At 34.0% G+C, this 26,804-nt stretch overlaps 1 protein-coding gene and 1 pseudogene across 1 annotated transcript; both read right to left on the bottom strand.

Moving 5' to 3' along the window:
- Positions 1-11,118: 11,118 nt before the first annotated feature.
- LOC146935061 (uncharacterized) lies at positions 11,119-11,745 on the bottom strand. The gene has a single exon (XM_085757772.1). The coding sequence runs from the start codon at positions 11,743-11,745 to the stop codon at positions 11,119-11,121; it is 627 nt and encodes a 208-aa protein (XP_085613898.1).
- Positions 11,746-25,165: 13,420 nt separating this feature from the next.
- LOC146935060 (uncharacterized) lies at positions 25,166-26,120 on the bottom strand (annotated as a pseudogene).
- Positions 26,121-26,804: the final 684 nt, after the last annotated feature.

Below are 26,804 nucleotides of genomic sequence, written 5' to 3'. Positions count from 1 at the left end.
GACTCCATAGTTACTCACAGTAAGATGATAGAGACTCAGACTTCTCAAGTACCCCAACAGCTGGCTACTCCCCCTCAAACCTCTGAAGTCCTTCTAGGCCAAACCGAAACCAACCCCAAAGACCATATAAGTGCTATTATTTTTAGGGATGGTAACAAACTAGAGGACCCCGTTGTGAAAATTAAGAACAATGAAGGAGAGATAGGGAGTGATAAGCCTCAAAGTGAGAAAGCTATAGGAGAGAATGACAAGCCATTTGTTTCACCGTCTAATGAGCCTAAAATTCCTTTAACACAAGAGTTTGCTAAATCCAAGTTCGATGAGCAGTTTAGAAATTTTATTGAAATACTTCCAAACAAATTGCCACCTAAACTTAAGGATCCAGAGAGATTTTCCATACCTTGTGTCATAGGATATAAAACATTTGAGAAAGCCATATGTGATTTGGGAGAGCATGTTAGTTTGTTTCCATTATCCCTTAGTGAGAGATTGGGTATAGGATAGTTAAAACCACCTTCTAACCGTCAAGCTAGTGACTCTAAACAAGCGCTTCGTGGGAGGCAACCCACGCATTTAATTGCTTTATTTTGTTTGTTTTCCTCTGTTTTAAGTGTTTTGTAGGTAATTGTCCGAGTATGATTCGAGAAAAATTGAAAATTTTGAAGCCCCTATGTCCAGAAGGTTGGCACGGCCCGTGCTAAGGTTGGCACGGCCGTGCCAGATGATTCAACCAAAACCATGCCAAAACTCCAGTAAGTTGGCACGGCCCGTGCCAATAGGTGGCACGGCCGTGCCCGATCCCTGCACCTCCTATAACACAAAATTTTTCTTCTTCTTCCTTCATTCTCAAATACCAACCTCTCTCTACCTTCAAACTTCTCTCTAAAACCTCCATAACCATCAAACCTCAAACCTTCATATCTCCATCAAAACTCCACCAAACCAATTCAATTCTTCCACAAATCAATCACAAACTTCACTCAAAAACAACTTTCATCCACGCAAACTCATAATTCATCAAAACCCTATTCATTCAAAACCTAACCTAAAAACCACAAATTCACAACCAATCTTCATAACCAAACCCATAAACCTTACTAAACACAAACCCTACCCTTCACCAAAACTGAAAAGTCACCCCAAGGTCAAAGGAATGGCTTCAAGGAGAAGTGGCAAGGAACCAGCAAGATCTCAAGGAGGACCTCCCTCAAAGAAGCAAGCACAAGTCAAGAATCATGGGATCAAGTTTAAGGACAACTCACAAAGGGATAGGTATAAAATTCTAATCTTTAAACCCTTGCATCCTTCTCGATATCCTGATTCTCATACTTTGAATATGCTAGAGCTTAGAAATGATGTCTATAGGTTGATAGGAAGGCTAGGTTGGACTGATATGTTAGAACCTATGAGGGATTATGAGAATTTCACCTATGAATTTTTGAGTTCCATTGTTTTTACTAAAGATAGGTTGAATTATGATAACCCTAACCATAGAGTTTCCTTTAGGCTAATGAATATTGATTATGATATGTCTCTTCAGCACTTTTGTGATGCCTTAGGTTTTGCAAACGAGGGGTATATCCATGATTCTTGGGATCCTAGCCTTAAGCCGGTTGACTATCAACCCGCTGTCTTTTGGGAACGTATCACCGGCCTTAGCTCCTTTGTCACTAGAGCCAATAAAGCTAGCAACATTCATAACCCCGTACTTAGGTACCTTTAAAGGGTAATGGCTTGCACTATTTGGGGTAGGACCAAGTTAGGGAACTCTAGGACAGATGAACTCTTCATGATATGGGCTATGCTATATAACCACCCTGTGAATATTTGTTTCTACTTGCTTGATTATCTTTCCTATGTAGGTAATAGGTCTGACGGTAAGAGAGAGATAGTAGTAGGTGGTATCACTACATACACAGCTAGGTAATTTGGAGTGGGTGAAGATGAGGGGATAAAACCAATTGAGGGAAACAATAGGCTTAACATAGACACCTTCATTGCTATAAACTTCATTAAACATCAACCGCCCATGCAATATTCACTCAAGCTCAATGTGTCTATTTTGATACTACTTCCTAACCCATCTCGAACTAGCATCTAGGTGGAAGCAAATTTGTTGTATGTTGATGATGACTAGGTACATGAAGAGCAAAATCTTAATGAAGGAGAAGGTGCTAACTTGCATCATGAGGGAGAGCACCATGACCAAGACACCGGTGAGCTAAATGACAATGAAAGATGGGCATGGATGCAAACTGAAATTGAGAGGATAAGCATCGAGCAACAAAGGCAAGGTGTTGAATTATCGGGGCTAAGAAATGATGTCAAAAAGGGCAACCGCGTGACACAAGAAAACAATGAGATGTTCCGCCGGATGATGCAACACCTACAACTCCAAGGTCCCCCTTATGGACCTCAATAGACATTGTGAGCTTTCCTATTCCTCTCTTCCTTTCTCTCTTCTCTCTTTCTCCTACTTTTCTTCTACTATTTCTTTCTTCTTCCTCTCTTTTAATTTCTTTTTCTTTGAATCATTGAGGACAATGCTTCCCCTAAGTGTGGGGGGGCCTAATAAAGTGTCTAGAGTCGTAGTGTTCCCAAACTCCCTTGAACTTTATTCTTTTGTTTTGTTTTTATAGCAAGAGGCATGATTAGTAGCCTGTTTTTAATGTAAAATATGGCATAAAAATTTTGTTTTGTCTCTTCTTTAAAAGTTGTTTTTTGTACATGAAAGTAGTTTCTTGTGTTTCTTGTGTTCATGTTATATCCACATCTTGTTTTATTGTGAAAAATCTCCAATGAGAAAAGCACCCAGTTGCAATCTTTGAGCAAGTGTATGAATAGGTATTTTAAGGAGCACGTTCTATCTTTAGTGTTAACTTAGACCCTTTAAAGTCTTAAGAGTAAAAGTAGTATAAGTTTGTGTGGGAAAAATCAATGTTCTTAATTGTTATATTCTTAAATTGTTAAAGTTATAATGGGGCGGGAGAATGGCACCAACATGTGGGGGAAAGGACAATCCCTAACTTCCTAATTGTGGTGGTGACTCCCTAATTTGAACTTATAATGAAACAAACTCATCAATGCTAGGGGGAAAGGACAATTACATCCAAAAAGACTTCCTACGCGGAGATGATAAAATTTTGCAGCACTACTTAGGGTGATTTTGAATCAAGGGGGAAAGGACAATTACATCCAAAAAGACTTCCTATGAGGATAGATAGCCCCTAAGCATCTGCAGCCCCTTTGAGCTTAATTGTTAATCTAATCTAATTTAATTTTAACTTAAATTCCCATCACTCTTATATGAAATGAAGAAAGGACTTTTCTCGGTTACTTTAGCATTAAGAATAGAACCTGTTCCTCATAATATATGTCTTATACAGGAGCAAGAAAAAGGTTGGACTGCACACACACACTCACTTGAGACTTGATGTTGGGTTGAATAGGTTCACGAGGGATGTTTGAAATTTTGATTAGTGTACTTGAAGCAAAACCTTTCTTTTGAGACATGTATTCTTAATAGTATTGCCATGATTAATCTTTTGTTGCTGCTATGTCCATTGCCTTTTGCTTGAGGACAAGCAAAGATTCAAGTGTGGGGGAGTTTGATGAGTCATTAATTAGTCTGTTTTATTGCATTATTTAGTTTAGTTTTATTAAAGATTTAGTTTTATTTTATTGCATTTTATTTCCTTTTAGAATATTTTACTTTAAATTGCTTTTTATTATATTTTAGGAACGAATATATGGTGGAAGGTGTCTTGGAGCAAAAGAAAGAGGACTGGAGCAAATACGGTGCAGAAATACGAAGATACGGGACAAAAATATGTTCCCACCAAGTCAGAACCTTGGCACGGCCAGTGCCAACATGTGGCACGGCCGTGCCACCCTCCAGGCCAACTTTTGCTGCTTTTCTTCCAGCCGAAGTTACCCTGTTGCAGCTTTACTGTTTTGCCCTTTTAGTTACTTAGTTTCTAAGTCGATTGTAAAGCTATAAATAGAGTAGCTCTCCACCATAAACATTCACCTTACTTTTCCTTAGAATATTTCAAGTATTATTTCAATAAAGTCTTTTATTTTATTTACCTTCCTTCGCAATTTATTTTATTGTCTTCTCTCTTCTTCCCCCATGTCTACGATGATCATGAGTGAGTAGACTTCTTTGTCTTGGGATTGTTGGGAAGTCTAATGACATAATCCTAACGAACCAAGCTTTAACCCTAATTCTATGTAGCCGTAATTTCTAATTTGGATTCACCGTTTTAACATGAATTAACAATTATCAAACTGTGGAAGCGAAAGCGGAGGGTTTGATAAACGTTAATCCATCATCCCAAACATCAATTCATAAAGCGAGAGCGGAGCTTTGTTGTTGGAACAAGTGAATCTAGACAATAATTGCAAGACAGTGAAATAGTCCTTGCAATTATTGAGACATATGTAGTTTCAATCCTTATAAGCATCTTCTAGTAATCAAGATAGCGAAATAGGCTTGGTTACTAGAAGTAAACTCTCACCGGACTTTCATCGGAAAGGTGAAGGGCTAAAGGGAAACCGGTCTTAAGAAATTACGGTGTAAACCATGGAATTAGAAGTTAAAGACTTGTCTAGTGAAAGATTTGTTATTATGACAAACCAATAATCCCAAGGCTCCTTTATTATTATTATTGTATTTATCTTCAGCAATCAAAACCTCCTTTTACTAAACTTTCTCCTCCTCTAATCATTCTTTTAAAGTTAATTGAATTAAACAACTCCCTAGCGGAACGATACTCTTCTTACTACTATTACTTCGATAGGTCGTGCACTTGCGGTTTGGCCCTATCAAGTTACAAATGAGATTTATGTACACAAATAATAGGATGACAATTGAGAATTTAATTTCAATTTAAAATATTTTAGTCATTACGTGGTGTAACCAAACTTTTAAGAGACGTGGCTAGAAAAATCACCAAATATTTAAGCTAACTCTCAAATTACACTTTAAGATTATATTATAAGAGTTAACGTCAAGACCAAAAACAATTATAGTGATAATAAAAATGTTTTAAAAATTAAGTCTAAAATAAAAAATGGATATGTTAAGAGAAAGAGGAGGACCAATATGTTTTAGAGAACAACAAATGCTAGATGATCATTTATGATATAACCATAGAAATCAAAATAATAACAATAATAACAAGCTATGCTCTCAAGGAAATTTTTGTTTTTGAATAAGAAAATTTATCATTAATAAGTGAAGAGTCATAGCACAAGTTGTGCCAAGATTTCCAACTACAGTGTTCCATACATTTTATGTCGGCGAATTATTTAACTAGGGGACAACCCGGCATTGAGTCAGCTCCAATTAACGGTATCTATTACAAAACCATAAAATATGAAAGTTCATGGTTCATCTAATCACCAAACATTTTAAAATAAATTGTTATGAAGTTTCAATAGCAAACATGCACTACAGTTCCATATCGAAGTTGTAAATTAGGACAATAAAATAAAATTAAAGAAAAAATATATTTCTCCAAGGAGAAAACAATGTCACAACTTCATGTTGTCAATAGCTGACTCCAGTTGAAAAATCTCGGTCTCCTTGTTCACAAGCTTCCCTTCTGCTTGATGTTTGAGTTGTTTGGTCGGCTTGGATGGTCCCTACAACAAGCCAAATAAACATTAGGAGGCATAATCAAATTGCAAGAAATAGTTCGTATGATTCCACAATGCAAAAGTTAAGCATGTGATATGTAACTACAACTTAGAGTGATTTTGATGGGAGTTATAAACACAACACAAGAAAACATATCATAGTACTAAACCAAATAAAAAATTTAGGATAAATAAATTCGGTACCTTAAACTTAATATTATTTATTGCATATTTCATTATATCGTCTCCAACAATCAACCTCAGCTGCCGAACAAAATCATCACGGGGAATCTTCTTTGACTACACAAGTACGATATGATACATTAGAGATATTTTATCATTTAAGACATATGCGTTTCTTGGATCTACTTTACATACCATAAATTGTTCATAATGGTGAATGATTTGAATCTTGATATTGTGAGGAGCAATGTTTCTGATGGCGCCTACAAGCACGCGCAATGGTATCCAAGGGGATCTCGGTGTTCTACGAGTGTTAGCAGAAACACTTGTTGGTGTCAAAACTCTAGTCAGATTTCCATCATATTGGGTAGCCTGATTATGCTTCAGATTGTCTGCAGCTCCGTCCAATACCTTTGTGGGTTTTGCGTCCATTTCCATCTACTAGATGACTATAAATATACACACGCTCAAATATTAAAGCATAGTTGCAACAGTTAAATATAACTATAGATCTTAAACAACAAGAATGTTTGGTAGTCCTTGGATGTTTAAAACATATTTGAGAATGATGAACTGGTATAAAGGATCATGTGGTCATCATGATAATATAATGTTGACATAATAATAAAGATAAATATAAATCAATAAGAGCACTCCTTGTAGAACAAAACAAATAACTAGAAACAATTGCGCAGGTAAAACAAGTGCTCAAAAAAGGATTTAAAATAAACATCTAATGACTGATTTAATTTTCATTAAACTGTCGAATCTTAACTCAATATTCATAAACAAAAAATGTGTAGAAAAGTTTTAAAAAAGGATTAAGAATAACATAGCAACCAAACTTACACTTACTAAAGGCTAAAACTAAATAATAAAAGCAGAAACACTATAACTAAACATGAAGAAATTAGTAGAAAAAAATTAAACAAATTAAAAAATGGCCCTAAATTGACAATAATAACACAAAAAAAATGTATGTATTCCCAACATTGCATACATTGTACATGCTCTTCCAGAGACAACTTTTCTCCTAGTAAAGAAATTTAACAATATAAAAAGATCTTAACTTTTTTCACCACGTCCCTTGAGGTTATACCATCAAGCTCATATTAGTGAGCTGACACCTCTTGGACAACAAGGCCTGGTATTCACTATTCTCAACTAGAGAAATTGTATCACCAAACCACAACATTTTCCCCAAAATTATTTTTAAAAAAAATTGACTTCCAAAGGCAAAATCAGAATATAAAACTGATGAAAAACAAAAACAAAATTCAACCCATCAAACAAATTCAATCGAACACAAACAAGCAATAACAAACTAAATTACAATATTCAAACTTAAAGTAAAAGAAAAAAAATAAGAAACAAAGAAAAGACTATGTAATTATACCTGAGTGCAGTACCAGACAAGAAAAGAAAGACCAACACAATTATGTAATAAGTTTTAACTTTGAAACTGTGTATCTAATTGGAGGAGTAAGGGGTCTTATTTATACTAAATTCTAACCCAAAAACAAATACAATAAACCAACCAGTTAAGTGAATTGAGTATCTCGCCGACAAACCTAAAAAGATAAACATTAACGGATGTTTTTGCTTAGTAAGCATTAGATAAGTAATCATTGTATTTGTTTTCATTCTCAACAATTCACAAATCCACTTGATCGTTATGGAATTCACTTAAATTCTAATTAAAATTTGATTTTCATATGTTTGTTAAATCTTAAATTATTTTCCACTAATGTGAAATTCAAGTATGGATGTTTGTTAAAATTTTCAGATTTGTTACTTAAATTAAATTGATTTTCAAATGTTTGTTAAATCATAAAATATTTTCTACTATTGTGAAATCCAAGTATGGATGTTTGTTAAATTCCAGATTTGTTACTTAATTATAATATATTATATGTTATGGTCATAAATTTTTAAATAACATCTAAATAGAAAGGTTACATTGACAATTATTGTTTGGAAAATTTTATTATACTAGATGTTTTTACTGTGTATACTTGCATGCGTTTTTTTTTTTTTTTTTGCATAATAGTGTTAATTAGTTTCTTACAAACATCCATTAAAATACAATGTCACCTTCAATCTTGTTTAAAAAATAGTTATCCTCAAATTTATTAAAATTTACTACCATAACAATTTATCATTATTTTAAAGCAACAAGAATTTGAAAATTCTAACAAATAACCATCCATAAATTTATCATTAAATATAAAAAAAATATGAATTGACCAACCATTCAAATATCAAATTAAAAATAGAAAAAAGTGTATTCTAGAAGGATAAAAGAGATATGAATATTGGGGAAGAAGAAAACTAATACAAACAATTATAATTATCCTATTATTATAAATGTTTGACTTTAATTATAATTATTTATAAAGTCACACATATGGTTAATTGTGATTTTCTTAAAGGGTAACATATTTTGCTATTTGGTTTCACGTCTGAATGTGGGTTCGATGTTTAGTGTATTAGGGAGTTAAAGAGTGTTTCCAATTTTGGGTCCCATTTTCAATTGTTCTAAAACTCATAGTTTAGCTCCTTTGTGACCTTAACATCATTTGTAAGTCATTTATAAGCTAATATGATTTGTATAGTAGAGAAAGTCATAAAAAGAGTTAAAATATAAATTTTATCTACATGTATTAGCTAAAATATATAATATAGACCAATTAATGATTTTTGCTCCACAATTATATTTTTAACAAGACCAATTATCTAGCGAGAACCAATTAATATTGTGTTAGAACACAAATTGGTTTCTCATATAGAAGCAAAAATATGAATTTTAGCTATATGGAGCTAATTAGTTTCATATAAACATAATATCCTAATTTTACAGTTAAAAAGGTGGTAATAGTATAAACAATGGGTGTTAGGAACCTGACAAAGTGTATGTTTGGTATCATAGTAAGTTTGCGAAAATTAGGTAAACCACAGTGATTTTGAAATAAAAAATGTCATGATTTTGACAAACTCGTTATTATACCAAACATGTACTCAGTATTATAAAGACAATTGAAAGTATTATTTTTACCGTAAAACAATTTAGATAGAACAAACTGAAAGTGAGTTTTACATTCTACATTTTTTATGAAGTCAATTTTGAATGCACAATTACCACTTGTGAATGGGGCGATTGTGAAATTTTTAGAATGTTTTATTATTACTGTTTATTTTAAATATTTTTCCTCTCAGATTTCTTTGTATACTTTTTGAGATTTTGTTCAATCTTATGAATTTCTAAACTCTTTAATTGGATCATGGAATTTTATTTTATTTTATTTTATTTTTATCAACAATAATTCTTACTATGTATAGTTTATTTTTCTTTCACAGTTAAATGAAACTAATATTATCTATTTATTTAATTCCTTAAAAAAAATCTATTTATTTAATGATTTTAATTGTGTTCTTTTTGGAATTTGTTTGGGTTGGTTTCAACTATGTATGTCTACACTTATTTAAATAATGCTCAAGTTGACACTTGACATAGAGACAAGTTACTTTTTCAAACGTCAATAAAATAAATTGCTAGAAGTATATATTTGCTAGCTCTATGGTTAAGTGACTTAAATAATTAAAACAAGAATATCATTAATGAATATGGATAAAATTTTGATTATATATATATATATATATATATATATATATATATATATATATATTATACTCATGTAGTCTTCACATGTGTATTAAATATGTATTTTAGATTCTGACATTTACAAAAAAAATGGCCAAAATCATCTTCGTTTCCAAAAAAAAAAAAAAAAAGATAAATGCAAATTAGAAGTTAGTGAAACAAAAATTCAAAAATATTTTAATCATTGTATCCCACCGATCTCTCGCTTGAATCTATTTTATAAATTTATAAATGGTATTCTATATTTCTTGTGAAAAATTAAGATGAAGTCAACTCATACGAAATGAAATATATTTCTCAAACTAAAAGAAAAAATGTTTTCAAAAATGTAATGGAAATGTTGGCATAGGATGTCCAAGTCTAACCATTATCTTAGAGTCTGAAACATATATGTAGGAATTTTATTTTATTTTGTGCCTCAGGTGTGAGTGTTTAATCTCACATTATCTATGAATGAATAAAACATTTGATACATTAAGGAGATGACTCATATTCTCGGTGTATTAATGACTTTTAATATTATTACTCCTTTTCTAAGCTTAATTTTATCCATTAAAATTTTCAATCATCAAAATGGGAGAATAATATTTTACCAAAAGAAAAAATTATTCACAAATTATTTTTTAAATTTATTGATAAGTTACACATCAATACATATTAAATAACATTGTACGATTTTGCATTTACGATCATTAGGGTTCATAACAATATACATGCAAGAATTATTTTAAATTAAGACAATATATTTGATTGTATTGTTCTTTAAAAGTAATCATCATAATGAAAGTTGCAAGAAAATCCTCTTTTTCACTACAATTTTCAAGAAGAAAAATCCGCTTACATCTTTTAAGATTAATTTATAATGCAGCCAAATCTCGGACCCCAAAGGTTGATTGTTCTCCTCTTGGAATATTTCTTTACTTTCACATTCTAGCACTCAACAAATAGCTCGAGTTCATAAACCAATAGAAAAAGAACATGTAATCAATCATTTGAAACGCTGAATTGAAATATTGATGAAGAAATGATCGCATACCTAATTTATTACCGTCACCGTGCTCCTACAGTTTTGGTGTTAAGAAATTGCAAATGACATAATTGTGTGATTCACCGATATCTTCGACCCCAAAGGTTGATTTTCCTCCTCTTGGAATATTTCTTTACTTTCACATTCTTGAACTCTACAAAATAGTTAATTTCAAAAACCAATAGAAAAAACATGAAATCAGAGATTTAAATAATTAACTTGAAATATAGATGAAGAAAGGACCTCATACCTAATTTCTTACAGTCGCCACGTTCCTAAGGCTTTGGTTTTAAGATATTGACAATCGTGTAGTTGTTTTCCAACTAGATCTCCAACCCCAAAGGTTGATTTTCCTTCTCCTAGAATATTTCTTTGTTTTATTACTCTATAACTCGACAACAAGATCAAATTCATAAAGCATTGGAATAAACATGCAATCGATGATTTAAAACACTGATTTGAAATATAAATTAAGAAATGACCTCCTACCTAATTTATTATTGTCACCGCACTCCTAGGTTTTTTTTTTTTGTTACAAGGGGAAAAGAAATGAAAAGCAAAGAAAACAGAAAAGAAAAAAGAAAAAAAAAAGAACTGAGGCTAGCTAGCCCCTAGGGAAGAGAGTTCCCCAAGTATCATCTTTAATTAGTTGAATCATCCCATCAGAAGGTGAGGCATGAATCGTCAACACAGAGTCTGAAGCCGCTCCCAACTTTGCAAGAAAATCTGTGCAATAATTTCCCTCACGGAGAGTGTGAAAAACAGAAGCCATGCTGGTAATGACGAGGTCCTTTATGTCTTGAATGAGAGTGGCATAGGCATAAAACTTCATGGAAGGGCCGTTGATGAGGCTAACGAAGTGGAGAGAGTTAGAGTAGCACACAAAATCGGATATTCCCATATCTGAAACCATCCGTAGACCTTGAAAGATGGCATGGAGTTCGGCCAAAAGAATGTCAGACGCGTTGGCAATGTTCCCGGAGAAACCAGAGATAAATAATCCCGCATTGTTCCTAAGGAGGCTGCCGAATCCGGTACGATGAGGGTTGCCAAGACAACTCCCGTCAACATTGAGAATATAACAAGAGTGGTTGTCACAATTCCATTTTACCACGGTGCCGGTGGCATGAGAAATAGAGTTATGCAGGAAGGATGTGCAGTTAACATCAATAGAGTTCTGAATATTGAATGCAAGTCGATTAAGAGACCACTCCTCATTGTTGAGACACATTAAATTGCGGTGACGCCAAGCCCACCAAACCCCTGTTGCTAAGGTAAAAGATTGAGTACCTGTGAGGCCATTTTTTAACAAAACATAGGTGCTTGTTTCCGCAAAGAAAGCATCCGAATTGAAACCAAAGTGGCGCTAAATCTTGGAGCAGTGAGTACAATCACGAATACAATGGAGAAAGGACTCATCCTGCTGGTTGCAACGGGTACACATAGCTGATTGGGCAATGTTTCTGTGCGATAATAGAGATAGAGTAGGAGTGGCATCATGACAGGCCAGCCAAACAAGGAATTTATATTTTTTTGGGAGGTGCAAATTCCAAATCCAGGTCCAAGATTGATGAGGGTTGGCAGTGGTGCCAGCGGATGGGTGGGAGAGGAGCCAATCGTAGCCGCTTTTAGCAGTATAAACTCCATTTTTGTTGTGAGACCAAACAAAAGTGTCGTCTATGGCTTCGTTGAAAGTGACATTGATACTGTTGATGTTGTTAGAAATCTCAGTAGGAAGAGAGGTGTAAAGAATGTTGGTGTGAGGTGCGGGACAGGTAAGGACATCCTTGACGGTGAGGTGGAGGTCATGAATGTCAACATAAGGGACGGTGTTGGCTATGTAACCTGTGGAGGTCCAATTAGTGAACCAAAAGGAGGAGGCACCGCTGCCATGTCTCCAAGTATAGCCGGCGGAAAGCAAGTTCTTTGTACGAATAATGGCTGCCCAGGTGGAGGAGCAGCTCGGATGATCAGTGGCGAGGAACAAGTGCGAGGCTGCTGAATATTTGTGAGTAAGAAATTGTAAATAGTGTAATTTTAATTAGTTAATGGTTGATAAATATCAACTAACTCTAATAGTTCATTATAAATTTTAAGCGGATGAAGGATTATGATGTTTACCAAAACAATTACATTACATGTACTTAGTTCTCCACTAGTTTGGTTTGATATGCCTTTAAATATGTTATTTGGATCCTTGTCTTGAAAAGAAAAAAGTAGGAAACAGATTACTCCTTGTATAGAAATTGAAATGTTTTGTGAAACTCTGATACAAGAAGTTATAATATGCTTGGTATTTTATGAGTTTGATAATCACACATTGATATTCTTAAAACCTTGTATACAGATGTTTAATTATATTTAACTATAGTGTCTTGTTATAATATCATTTTTTTAAATTACTTGCAAAAATATTTATCTGATGAGATATAATTAGATGTCTTCGTAACTTATCGTTACATTTCCAATGACCTGGTGCATAGTCCAACATATTTTTTCCGGTTAACCATTGAATCTAACCAATATAGGTGAGAGTAACATTGCTTCATCAGTCACCTTCAGCTGCAGTTAACCATTGAAATTAACCAATTAATATAGGTGCTATTCAAAAGTGCACTTCTCACTTGCAGAATTCAACCTAATGGTACATTTCTTCCTCTGCAATTGATGATTATGCTGCGATTGAGTGTAACAGATTCAGTTAATATGCAAAACTGCAGCCTCCAACGCAATATAGGAGGAATGTGATTCTTTTGACACTTTTTATATACTCATTGTGACCTTACTGATATCTCACTAAGTAATCCTAACCTTTATAAAGAACCCTGCATGCATAAATAGATTTTATTTGTTTCACTTCAATATGAATTGTAAATGGTTTGAATTACAGATTATGAAATTTGTGCGGTTTAGACATTTGAACAAAGATACTAATGTCTTCGCATAATTTCTTAATCGTAATTCTGAACTTAGAAAATCAGAACACAAACCATCTGACAAACCTACAAAAACAACGAAAGGGAAAAAAACCTCTAACAAACAAGTAAACGAAAATAATTGCAATTTCTCAAGTTTCAGGTTCAATTGACCATCCATTAAAAAAAAACCTCTAACAAATAAATGAACATAACTACAATTCCTCAAGTTTCAATTGACCATTAACCAACAATGATCCATTAAGCAAGCATACTAACCAATAATACACCAAGGAAGCTGAGAAAGATTAGATAATTGACGTAGTAAATTCCAAGACTCTCTTCACCTTCCTCCTTCAGGCATACCATAGAACCCAGTTAATCTCCACTTGCCCCTTAAAGAATCATCAATCTCCATATCAATATGATTTTGTGAGAAATTTGTGATAGTACAATTTAAATTCTGTTGTTTTTTTGGATTTCCAAACTGTTAAATTTGAATTTCCAAATTCTATCATCTACCGAAGTTGTTACTAGGTTGAGTCACGACCAGGTCGCTCTCTTTAAGACGTTTCGTGGCACTACCCAAAATTGTGCAAGGTAGACTATCAACCACGCCGCCTCCAGGATAAAACAAGCCCAGCTACAACTGTTCGATTAACTACTGCACTGTAGAAAAATCGTTCGAGAATTACACCCTCAAAATATGGCTCAATCGTTTGATCGAAGCCACTCGATACGGTACGTAACCGCTCTATTCGAAACCGTTCAAATTAATATGGTATTATTACCATTCTATTATGGTGCTGAGACCACTCAAATATGGTGTTACCACCATTCTAACTTCTCCAAAACATGAATATGGCACTACGACCACTCAAATATGGTGATACCACCATTTCTCTTTAAAATAATATATATATACTGTTAAGATCATATATTATCGAAGGGAATATGAACCTAAGACCAAGGGACTATGGTCTTAAGAACACTCTTAATACCGAAGGGACAGAAAGGAGTAGAAGAAGAAGAACGATTTGTTAAAATCGAAAGGGAGAAGAGAGAAAACCGCACAGGAAGCATCAACTGTGAGATTTTGGTGTGAAGAATGAGTGGGGCGAGCTCTCCTTTTATAGGCAGAGTTACTTGGGGATTAAGTTTGCTTAATCCTTAAGCAAACGCGTTTTACGCGTGACTTGGGGATTAAGTTTGCTTAATCATCAAGCAAACGCGTTTTCTTAATTGGAAATATCCGGAAGCTTCTGGATACGGTTTTGGATCGGGTCGGAACGTAACAAATTTATTTGTTACGCGTAGCGCTTACGGATAATGATTAAATTAATTAATTAATTAATTTAACATTTTCAAGTGACAAAAAAATATATATATCATTTTTTATTCTTTAACCCACGATATATATATTTTGTAAGCGTTCACCCGTTCACAAAATTGGGTACCCCAAGGGCACACCCTTGGAGGTCACTTTGCCCATATATAAACACTTACTAGTTGGGGTGACCCTTCAATGTGGGACATTTTTAAGTCACACCCACACACTAGTTTTTTTCATAGTGTTTTTCTTTCCAATTTTCTTCACTAGAATTAACTAGTGTTCCAACAATCCCCCACTTGACTTCAAAATGGTTTCGAGAAATAACGTAAAACGTTTCCATAAGATTTGCTAATATACAAAGGTGTCGCCAACAACTTGAACCTTAGCATAGTGGAAGGTATTCTGATTTAACAAGAGTTGCTTACAGCATTGAACTCTATCTCAGACATAGAATCCACACACAAACCTTTTCATAGGTGTATTCTAAAAGCCCGTGCGTTTTAAGGCCCTGCACGTGTATCCCGGTTTTAACGAATGCTCTAGGAATTCTGCCTCGAAATTCCATAGGATCGGCCTAAGTTCCACATTCGTATAGGTGAGTCTATCAAGAGTACTCCTGTAGCTGTGTACCCCACTCAACATAGAGTATAGATCTCATTAAGAGTTACTATTACCTCATCCTTCTTTCGCTGTAGGATCATGCTTTCTATATTCTTTATCTCATAGCATGTTCTACCACTTCATGACTTGTTTTTACCCATTGAACCTATTTCTTGGGATCTCCAGTCATTTAGGTCGGGTTACCATCACTTGTGGGCTATAGGCATTAGTCCCATCCTACTGGATGTTTCTTGGACTTTCTCTCTATTAAGTCCTTTCGTCAAAGGATCAGCTAAGTTTTCATTCGTACGTACAAAATCAACTCTAACCGCTCCATTTAGAGATACACTCTCTAATCGTGCTATGTTTTCGCCTTATCTGTCGTCTCTTACCATTGTAATAACGATTCTTAATCTTTGCAATAGCCGCGGTACTATCACAATGAATTAACACAGCAGGTAACGGTTTTTCCCATAGAGGGATCTCAACTAGCAAGGATCTTAGCCAACTTGCTTCTTCACTAGTTTTATCTAGTGTTCTCATCTCAGATTCATTCCATAGTGGACTGAGTCAATATCATTTGTTTTAACAAACAACTCCTCTAGTGATGCTCAATGTGCAAACACTAGTCGCTAAATATTCATCTGAAAGATGTTCAATTTATATCTTGTACCATTTAAGTACAATATGTTACTCCTAGTGAAGTAATCTTAGAGTCATAGTCTTCTCATGACTCTTTCTATAGCATGGCAATGCTTTCCATCCGTCTACTAGTAAACTTGCACAAGAGTTTCACGACATCGACAATGTCGGATCTAATACATTCAGTGGCATAGCTAAGTGCTGCCAATGATGCTCGTATATTCTTTTTTCTAGCTCCATCTCAAGTGTTCTTACACTTGGATCATAATATGTGATTGCAAGTTTACGGTGAAATAATTACATTTCTTTAAGATATTCTCAACTTGTGAGATTTATCAAAAAAGTTATCTTTTCTGATTTAGTAATCTTGAAACCAAGAATTACTTCAATTTTTGTTTAGGTCTTTCTTATCAATGTTGTTGATAAACAATGATTTCACATCATTCATAACATGAATCTTTAAATCAAATATGAGCAAGTCGTCTTCATAGAGACATATGATCGTGCAAATATTATTTGTCACTTTCATTCAATTTATACTCATTCGATAACATTAGAATGTCAAATTTTTTCATGCCATTCCTCAGGAGTTTATTTTAGACCATTCAAATAATTATCTAACTTACAGACCTTGTTTTCTTGTCCATGAATTGCAAACTTTTTCAGGTTGTTCCATATAGACTTGTTCTTCTAGTTCACCATAAAAAGGCAACTTTCACATCCATTTGGAGTACTTTCGAGTTATAAACGGCGGCTAAAGGGACTAGTACTCTCATGGATATGATTTTCGTGGCTGGTGAATGAATGTCGAAGAAGTCTATATTTTTCTCTTTGTCTAAAACCTTTGACTACAAGGAAAGCCTTGTATTCATCAACCGTACCATCAGGTTTTAGTTCTTTTTTCAAAAATCCAAGTACAACCGATTGGTTTTGCAACTATGAGACAAGTCAACCAAGTTTCATGTTTTGTTAGACTCTAGAAAATTCATTTCATCGTTTATTGCTTTTGCCATAATTCAGCATCCAATGAGGATATAACTTCTTTAAGGCTTAATGAATCTTCTTCCAATGTATAAACCAAGTTCATACTCTTTAGCAATTTTAGCTTTCTTACCTCCTTGAGGTTCTATAACATCTTGTATGATGTTTTCATAACTATTTCTAATTACATGAATGTGATTAGATATAGTGCCCCCACTAGTTCTTAATTTTTAAAGGGGAATTTAATTTGCCCCCACTAATGTCGTGCTCCCATTAGAGCCCCCACTAGTGCCCCCACTATTCTTTAGTTAAAGGGGTAAATATTTACATAGAATTCGACATCTTTTAAATTCTATGATCACTTTAACATTTAGGTCATAAAACCTATATGTTTCGTTATTTATCGCATACCCGATGAATACATATTCATAGGCTCTACTAGTGAGTTCAACTCTCTTGGGGTCCAGGATCTTAATATAGTCCAGACAATCCCAAGTTCGAAAAATAAGACAAGTTGGATTGTCTTTTCTTCAAAAATTTCTTAATTAGAATTTTTGTTCTTAAACTTGGGTACTCTATAAATTTCAATTTTCGTTATAAAAAATTGAACATTCAAGCATATCAATTTTATTTTTCCAAAGTTTACAGTCATCAATAAATATGATAAAAATATCATTTTATCATTTCTAATTTATGTGTCATTAAATTAACACATATCATTATGTTTAGAGATTCATATCCTCTAAATTCTAATTTATATGAATTTTTGATTCATATATCTTGACTGCAATAAATAAAATTGTTTAATTATATAACTTTGGAATTAAGTCCAAGTTACTCAAGTTTAAAATTAAACACTTATTCGTGATCAATTTTGATATGTCAAATATTAAAATCACACAACTAATAACATAGAAGGAGAATTTAATTTTTTTAACATACCATCAAAGTGCAATCTTTTTCCACAAGAGTGCATGGTACACAAGTCTCTCTTTAAGTCTGAGTCAACTCAGTCTTATTCAATAGAAATCTGAAATTCAGATTCTTTCTTAAACATAAATAGAATTTCACAATTCCATTTTTCCTTATTGCATATTTACAAGTTTGGATTATGTAAAGCGATCGATGCATATGTTTATCAATTTAAAGATTTGAAAACCAGTACGTGATATCAATGTTTTAAAAAAAAACAAAACACTTTTAGAATTCACCATAACAAAATAACAGCATTGCATTATTTTTATTTTCCGCTCCAAACAATTTTTTATGTTTTGTAACAAACTAAACTTGTTTGGTTCTGTAACAAATAATCTGTTTTGTAACAAATTATTGTTTTCATCAAATAAATTTTTAGTAACTAATAATTTGTTTTGTAACAAATTATTGTTTTCATCAAATATATTTTTAGTAACTAATAATTTGTTTTGTAACAAATTATTGTTTTCATCAAATAAATTTTTAGTGTTGTTGATTGAGACAACAATCACTTCATCGTTTCATTCGAAAGATGTAAATCTATAGCTTGATTTATCCTTAATGTATTTAGGGACAACTTAACCTCAATATGTAACTTCTTCGGTAGACATAGCATATAGAAACGTCTTAAAATTGTTGTTTTTTTGGATTTCCAAACTGTTAAATTTGAATTTCCAAATTCTATCATCTACCGAAGTTGTTACTAGGTTGAGTCACGACCAGGTCGCTCTCTTTAAGACGTTTCGTGGCACTACCCAAAATTGTGCAAGGTAGACTATCAACCACGCCGCCTCCAGGATAAAACAAGCCCAGCTACAACTGTTCGATTAACTACTGCACTGTAGAAAAATCGTTCGAGAATTACACCCTCAAAATATGGCTCAATCGTTTGATCGAAGCCACTCGATACGGTACGTAACCGCTCTATTCGAAACCGTTCAAATTAATATGGTATTATTACCATTCTATTATGGTGCTGAGACCACTCAAATATGGTGTTACCACCATTCTAACTTCTCCAAAACATGAATATGGCACTACGACCACTCAAATATGGTGATACCACCATTTCTCTTTAAAATAATATATATATACTGTTAAGATCATATATTATCGAAGGGAATATGAACCTAAGACCAAGGGACTATGGTCTTAAGAACACTCTTAATACCGAAGGGACAGAAAGGAGTAGAAGAAGAAGAACGATTTGTTAAAATCGAAAGGGAGAAGAGAGAAAACCGCACAGGAAGCATCAACTGTGAGATTTTGGTGTGAAGAATGAGTGGGGCGAGCTCTCCTTTTATAGGCAGAGTTACTTGGGGATTAAGTTTGCTTAATCCTTAAGCAAACGCGTTTTACGCGTGACTTGGGGATTAAGTTTGCTTAATCATCAAGCAAACGCGTTTTCTTAATTGGAAATATCCGGAAGCTTCTGGATACGGTTTTGGATCGGGTCGGAACGTAACAAATTTATTTGTTACGCGTAGCGCTTACGGATAATGATTAAATTAATTAATTAATTAATTTAACATTTTCAAGTGACAAAAAAATATATATATCATTTTTTATTCTTTAACCCACGATATATATATTTTGTAAGCGTTCACCCGTTCACAAAATTGGGTACCCCAAGGGCACACCCTTGGAGGTCACTTTGCCCATATATAAACACTTACTAGTTGGGGTGACCCTTCAATGTGGGACATTTTTAAGTCACACCCACACACTAGTTTTTTTCATAGTGTTTTTCTTTCCAATTTTCTTCACTAGAATTAACTAGTGTTCCAACAAATTCTATTTCCATAAACAAGCCAATCCTCCTCCCCTGCCAATTCTATCCACAGAAAAACAATAGTTGAAGGCCAACATACATTTCAATTCTTTAATTTTACTAGACGTTGTCATTGTTTCAGACAGGATTATTGCATCAGGTTTAAGATTAGGAACCGTACTCGGGCTACCCAAACCCCGACAGTTCCAACATATAACACTCATTATTGTCACTAACATATGCTCTTGAATTGGTATAAACTATGCTTGAAGCAAACAAAAGACCGACAAAAAAGACTTATCTAACATACATTAAGCCAGCCATACCATTCCATATAAACCAAATCATCAAAGAACCTTCCAAAAAATAAAAATCAAATAACCAATAGAAAAAACATGAAATCAGAGATTTACAAAATTAACTTGAAATATAGATGAAGAAAGGACCTAATACCTAATTTCTTACCGTCTCCACGTTCCTAAGGCTTTGGTGTTAAGATATTGACAATCGTGTAATTGTGTCATCCAACGAGATCTCGAACCCCAAAGGTTGATTTTCCTTCTCCTGGGATATTTCTTTGTTTTAATATTTTATAACTCGACAACAAGATCAAGTTCATAAAGCAAAGGAATAGACATGCAATCGATGATTTAAAACATTGATTTGAAATATAAATTAAGAAATTATCTCCTACCTTGTAACACACATACTAGACGTATCTAGAATGTCTAGCACGTGCGTTAAGTTTAGTATTGGATACATTAAAAATTTACAACAATACAGCTACTCTGCAACCTTGCTCTACTCCTTGCTGGTAAGATTGAATCTAAAGGAAACTTACCTCTGGACATATCAATGTCATACTTACTCTTATTCCCGAGCAACTTAACTCAAGGAGCATATCTCTGCTATTACATACCTACTATTCCATGAAACGCTCTTACAACCTCCCATGGTAGACTAATCTTGCATTCGGACATACTTCCTTATGCATCTAACATTGTAGCTTTGAATCTCGCACACTATGTTTTGCTTAATCCTTCCTATGCTTGCTCGTTAATTTTCTTTCTAATAAAATTTCGTAAATTAGCACACGGGTCATTGACGTTGATGATTTACAACTATATATAAAACACATAATGAATCTAGGTCCCAGTCGTTACTCTAAAATCCCAGGACGAGTTGACAACACGTATGTGTCATCAAATCTTAGTCCTAGTGTGTTTAGCCCAAACTACACGAGTCGTAACAAACCGGTACCTACAAAATTTCATTTTGAATTTCAAAAATGTCAACTTCAATCACCCTTATGTGTATATCTTTCTAAAATCATGTAAACTTTACTACTTAGCATCCTAACGAGCCTTCGCAAGTTCATCAAGCAAAACATAGATTCGAGGGGTACTCTTAACTCTGCGAAATCCAAAATCCTCGTGATTTCATATGACTTTGCACCATTTAACTTCTTGCTTCATGATTTCACATCTGTGACTTCCATTCTAGATACGGGTGCCTCTAAACTCTTGGTCCAAACTCATTCTTATTTCTTGACACATTAACTTCCAAAGTCACGTTAAACCGAATCGATCTTCGTTGATGGTTGCCCATATGCCTTTTTTCCCTTTTTTGAAAACTTTAGGGGGGTGATATGCATTCGTCACTCAATATAAAAAAAACAATTTCTCATCGCATAAAAGATGGTGAAGACAACTCTCCAATAGTCACTGCATTCCCTAGAGACGAACTAAAAATTTCGCTCCGGGTTCGCTATTGATGAGTTTCTTCAGCTCAATTTTTCAAAACATACTTTGCATAAATTTTTTATTTCTCAAGTAAATCAATGCACATCAGTCATTCCCAACATCTAAAATATATTCTACTACATATGCATGGCAAGCATCAACCTAATTCGATACAATTCTCGGCACTTTAGAAACTAATGCTTCATTCCTGATAACATAACACTAATCCTGAGAGTCTACTAATCCCGTCAACCTACGTTGACTGCTCTCTATCTTGTAGCCTTGCGCTTACTTTCTGGAATACAATTCCGTTCTAACTACGACCCTTACTGAAGCTTCAGGTCCTGCTAAGGTATTTCTGTACTCTTCACTTACGGGTATACAAGGTGTCACTAACAACTTACCCAACACTATCGGAACGACCCTTCTCAACATTGCCTTACATTCCCGGAGGATTCATACTTCTACTTGCTTAGTTCACCGACCACCTACTGGCACAATCAACTTATTTCTAGTACTCATTCCGAGTTCTTACTTTTGAGTTCACACTTTCCGGTGTATCTTCATCACATACTTCGTTCCTCCAGGGTCCTATTCAGCTCTCAGGCATCCATTCTAATCGTCGAATGCTAAATTGAGTTGATCAGGCTCAACTAACAACAACAACTAGAACATCTACCCGGAACCCAATGGTCCAACTACCTTTGTTGTAACTTAATGACCCAAGGCACGGTCTGAATCGACCTGCTCTGATACCAAATGTAACACCCATACTAGACGTATCTAGAATGTCTAGCACGTGCGTTAAGTTTACTTAAATGCCCTTCATCTCAGTCGTGTTTACCTGACTCTGATACATAACTCATGCTTGACTGATATTACTCATTAATATCTTTCGTCGTACTTAACTTTATTCATCATGATCACTTTCTATGAATCTTAGTCCTATGATACATTTAGCAGATGAAATTTCCATTAGCTAACGAGCGGGATGTTACATACCTAATTTATTACTATCGCCGCATTCCTAGGGTTTGGCTTAAGAAATTGTAAATGGTGTAATTTAAATTAGTATATGGTTGATAAATATCAAATAACTGTAATAGTTCATTTTAAATTTTAAGCACATGAAGGATTATGATGTTAAGCATGTATAGAAGAAATAAAGAAGGAATATAAAGTGAAATGATTTAGAAACGATTCACCCCTTTACTTAGTGTAGGATTAGTTGATTATTTATTTTTGTACAAAAAACTTTTGTCCCCTACTGACCTCCATAATGCTTTATACACCCATATTTAAAATCAATTTTATTAATTTGTTATAAAACTAATGAAGTGAGAACAAGTGAAGAGAAGGAGAGGAAGAGATAGGAGACAGAGAATTATTCTATTATTCTCTTGTGGTGTTCAATTAAGTTACATATGAGCTCTATTTATAGAGAAATTTAATGACTTTAGGAACAAGCATCAATGACTTGGGGAGCAAGCACAATATGGCCCAATAAGCTAATAGTACGACCCAATAACCAACTGTTATATCGACATCCACTTATAATATTCATAACACTCCCCCTTGCATGTCCATCGAGGATATGCATCATTAAACCCTTACTAGTGAAAAATCCAATGGGAAAAAATTCTAGTGAAGGAAAAAGAGTACAACATCCTTATGTGTGAAAATCTGCCTCGTTAAAAACCTTACTAGGAAAACGCAATGGGATACGACCTTGGTTAAGAGAAAAAAGAGTGCAGAACATGTTTATGTCTCCCCCTCATAAAGACAATCGTATATGAGACGAAGAAAATCAAATAATCTTTTATACTAGTTACTCAAAAGCTTTACTTGGCAGTGACTTTGAAGAGAGATCTGATTTATCTCCACAATCTTCTCCAAATTAATAGAGCTTTAGATATTATCTTCATATTGAGTTGTTGAAAGAAGATTCTCCAATTCATTGATTATATTGTTTCTATAAATCTTGTCTATCTGAATCTCCGATGGAATTGGCTAGCACGGTAATCGGAGAAGTTATGTTCGTGTGGACTGAGCATAGGCATCGCTACGTTGTTTTGCTCGTTATCAGAAACATTTCTACTACAAAGGTTCTTCACTTCAAGAGGTAAACACATAATCCTTAAATTATTTAAGCATGTGTTGATTTGTTATTAATGATCTAATCAAGATCAATTTCAATGGGATTTATTTCGCTAAGAGGCTCAATAAAATTTTGAAAAACCCCTCTTGAAATCCCTACATTGTGCCTTCAACTTTGGTGTATACACCATTCCTTTCACATTGCAACGTCAATGTTGAATTTTTTAAACTAGATTTATCTATAGATATAGTAAATCTCGCTGTTGCCGCTTGTCGATGAACCCAACCAAGAAAATCATCTCGCTATAGTCATCTTTCCGTTGTTAAAAAAATGAAGCGATGTTTAGTTCATAACTGTGAAGCTTGGTAACACCGGTAGGTACCATATTAGGTTTTTCTTCAACGTGAGCTTAAAAGAGAATTTTGACTTTAAACTTCACATTAACGGTGGGTTTGACATCAACGAAACTTTGCAGGAAGCTTCAATTATGACCGGCTATGGCTCAACGCCATCATCCACCACATTTTCAACAAATCACTATGTCTATTAAATAAAAAAATAACAATGAAAAAATATAAATAACTTGTGCAACAAGCTAAGAAAGAAAAAATGGTGCAAAAATTCAAATATTGGGCGCCAACGTGACTTAAGTCATGTTAAGCTAAGACCTGCATGACATAAGTCACGTTGATCTTACACCTACGTGAGTGAACCCACGTTGACCACCAACGTGAACTCACGCCCAACCTGCATCCTAGAAATGACAAACCAAGCTAAAAAACCACTAAAATCAAAAGAGTTTAGATTTCACGTTACCTGATTTTGACGTTTAATGAGCGTAGAAACTTTCTTCCTTACGATTTGCAATGATTTCAAGTTAAGATTTTGCTCCAAAATTTCGCACTTTTTGGGTTTTTGGATATGAAGAGGAAAAGAAGATGGATGTTGAAGTGTGGAACTGCTGGATATTTTCCCCAAACAGTGCAACGTACTAACGTGACTTAACTCACGTTGTATGTACCGAACGTGAGTTTGGACATTTCAAGTGGGAGTGAGCAAATTCGTTTGTGAGAAGAGAAATTTTCTTACAAAAAGGGCATGGGAAATTCTAAAGATTGCCGCCCTACTAGTCTTTTGATACTAGAAAATAGTATATATACAAGGATGTGCACAAAACCATTACATGAATTGAAACTAAGGATGTACACAAAACCATGACTTAGTATGTTTAATAAAAATAATTGCAAACGAATTTTTATTCCCTCAACTTTAAGATGTTGGTAATTATTTATAATTTTTTGTTAAGAAACAACATTATCAAATTTCCCATCTCTTTTTTGGTAAAATCCTTATTTGTATGTAAATCTAAAAATTCCTCTTAGGTGTCTCTCTAAGGTATCATACTAATATATAATCATAGAAATTAACCAAAGCATTAGTAAAGAACTATCACAATGTGAGTATAAATGTTAGAAACTTCACAAAGGATAAATATCAAAACTGATAGATCACTGAATAGCTAAGCACAGTTGAAGTAGTTCATAATAGTACATATTTGAAAACGTCTCGATTTTTCTTGGATTAAAAGAAAATCTTTTCTAATACTGTGAATTCATTATAATAAGTGAGTGGACAATAAACTACTATCATCAAATCCCAATTTTGAAACTTTACAATCAAAATGGCGCAGTTCCTGTTGCCACAGGATTTTTTCCAATAATCCAATATCCTGCGATACGCAATTCAATAAAGTGTTGTCAAATAGCGGCTATAGCACCGTAGCATGGAGAAATTTGAACCAGTTGCTACTTTCCGCGATTCGCAATTCACAACACTTGATAATGAGCAGCTACCATTAGTTTGCTATATTCTGTAAACATAATAATAATCTCAATCCTCCTCAGTCATGCAAAAATTCAATAAGTCAATTGTTATCCATACTGAGTATCAGACGAGCTTTTAACGAACAAGATCCACAAGGAAGAATCACGGATCCTGGTAAAGTATCACCATTGAGTATAGATATACTATTTCCATTTCTCAATAAGGAATACCGCATTTTCTGCAATTCCAACGAGTCGACAGAGAAGTAATCACCACATCGACATTGATAAAACAGTTCTAATGCTTCGTCATCATCTTCAGCTGTGTAAGCTTAAATCTTCTGCAACTTCAGCAGGCAAGGCATCCCGCCTTGATCTTTGCAGCTCCTTATCATATAATAAACGAGAGCTTGAATCGCTTAGAATTTCCCAGGCCTTTTGTACTTTGAGAAATCTCTCTGAAGTTCTTTGATTACTGTTGGTAACTAGCACGAATTTCTTCATAATCTGCATCTTCCTTAACATTGAGAACCTCATAATGAGTTTCCTCAATGTCATGCTTGTCAAGAATCATTTTCGCAACGTTGTCTGCATTCAGTAGAAAATGTCAGAAACAAGCAAATGGTTATACTGTCATGTAAAAACCACTAGTCTAGTTACAACTACTCAGACCATATTTCACAAATCCTCTTGTTTGGAACAAATCCTAAAATCCACGAAAATCGTATTTTTAGTTTCATATCATCATCAATAACGAGTGAAGAAAATCTAAAATATCTTAATAAGTGAAGAGTCATAGAAATCAAAATAATAACAATAATAACAAGCTATGCTCTCAAGGCAATTTTTGTTTTTGAATAAGAAAATTTATCATTAATAAGTGAAGAGTCATAGCACAAGTTGTGCCAAGATTTCCAACTACAATGTTCCATACATATTATGTCGGCGAATTATTTAACTAGGGGACAACCTGGTATTGAGTCAGCCCCAAACCCACCCAATAATAGTAGGGAACATCAATCGTGAATGTTTCAACAAGACATCAAAAAATTCAACAATGTTTATCATTGGCACTAACAAACAATAAACAAGTTCAATCCATCATTCTGCAATGCAAGTTGTGCAAATCACTTTAAAGTGAAAAAAAATATAAGAAATATCCAATTAACGGTATTTATTACAAATCCATAAAATATGAAAGTTCATAGTACATCTAATCACCAAACATTTTAAAATAAATTGTTATGAAGTCTCAATAGCAAACATGCACTACAAATCCATATCGAAGCTGTAAATTAGGACAATAATCACAACTTCATGTTGTCAATAGCTGACTCCAATTGACAAATCTCAGTCTCCTCATTCACAAGCTTCACTTCTGCTTGATGTTTGAGTTGTTTGATCGGCTTG

Source organism: Medicago sativa, chromosome 3, assembly GCF_051527215.1.
Source record: "Medicago sativa cultivar Bolivia chromosome 3, Bolivia_mono, whole genome shotgun sequence".
Taxonomy (NCBI): Eukaryota; Viridiplantae; Streptophyta; class Magnoliopsida; order Fabales; family Fabaceae; genus Medicago; species Medicago sativa.
This window is presented reverse-complemented; position numbering and strand designations above follow the sequence as displayed.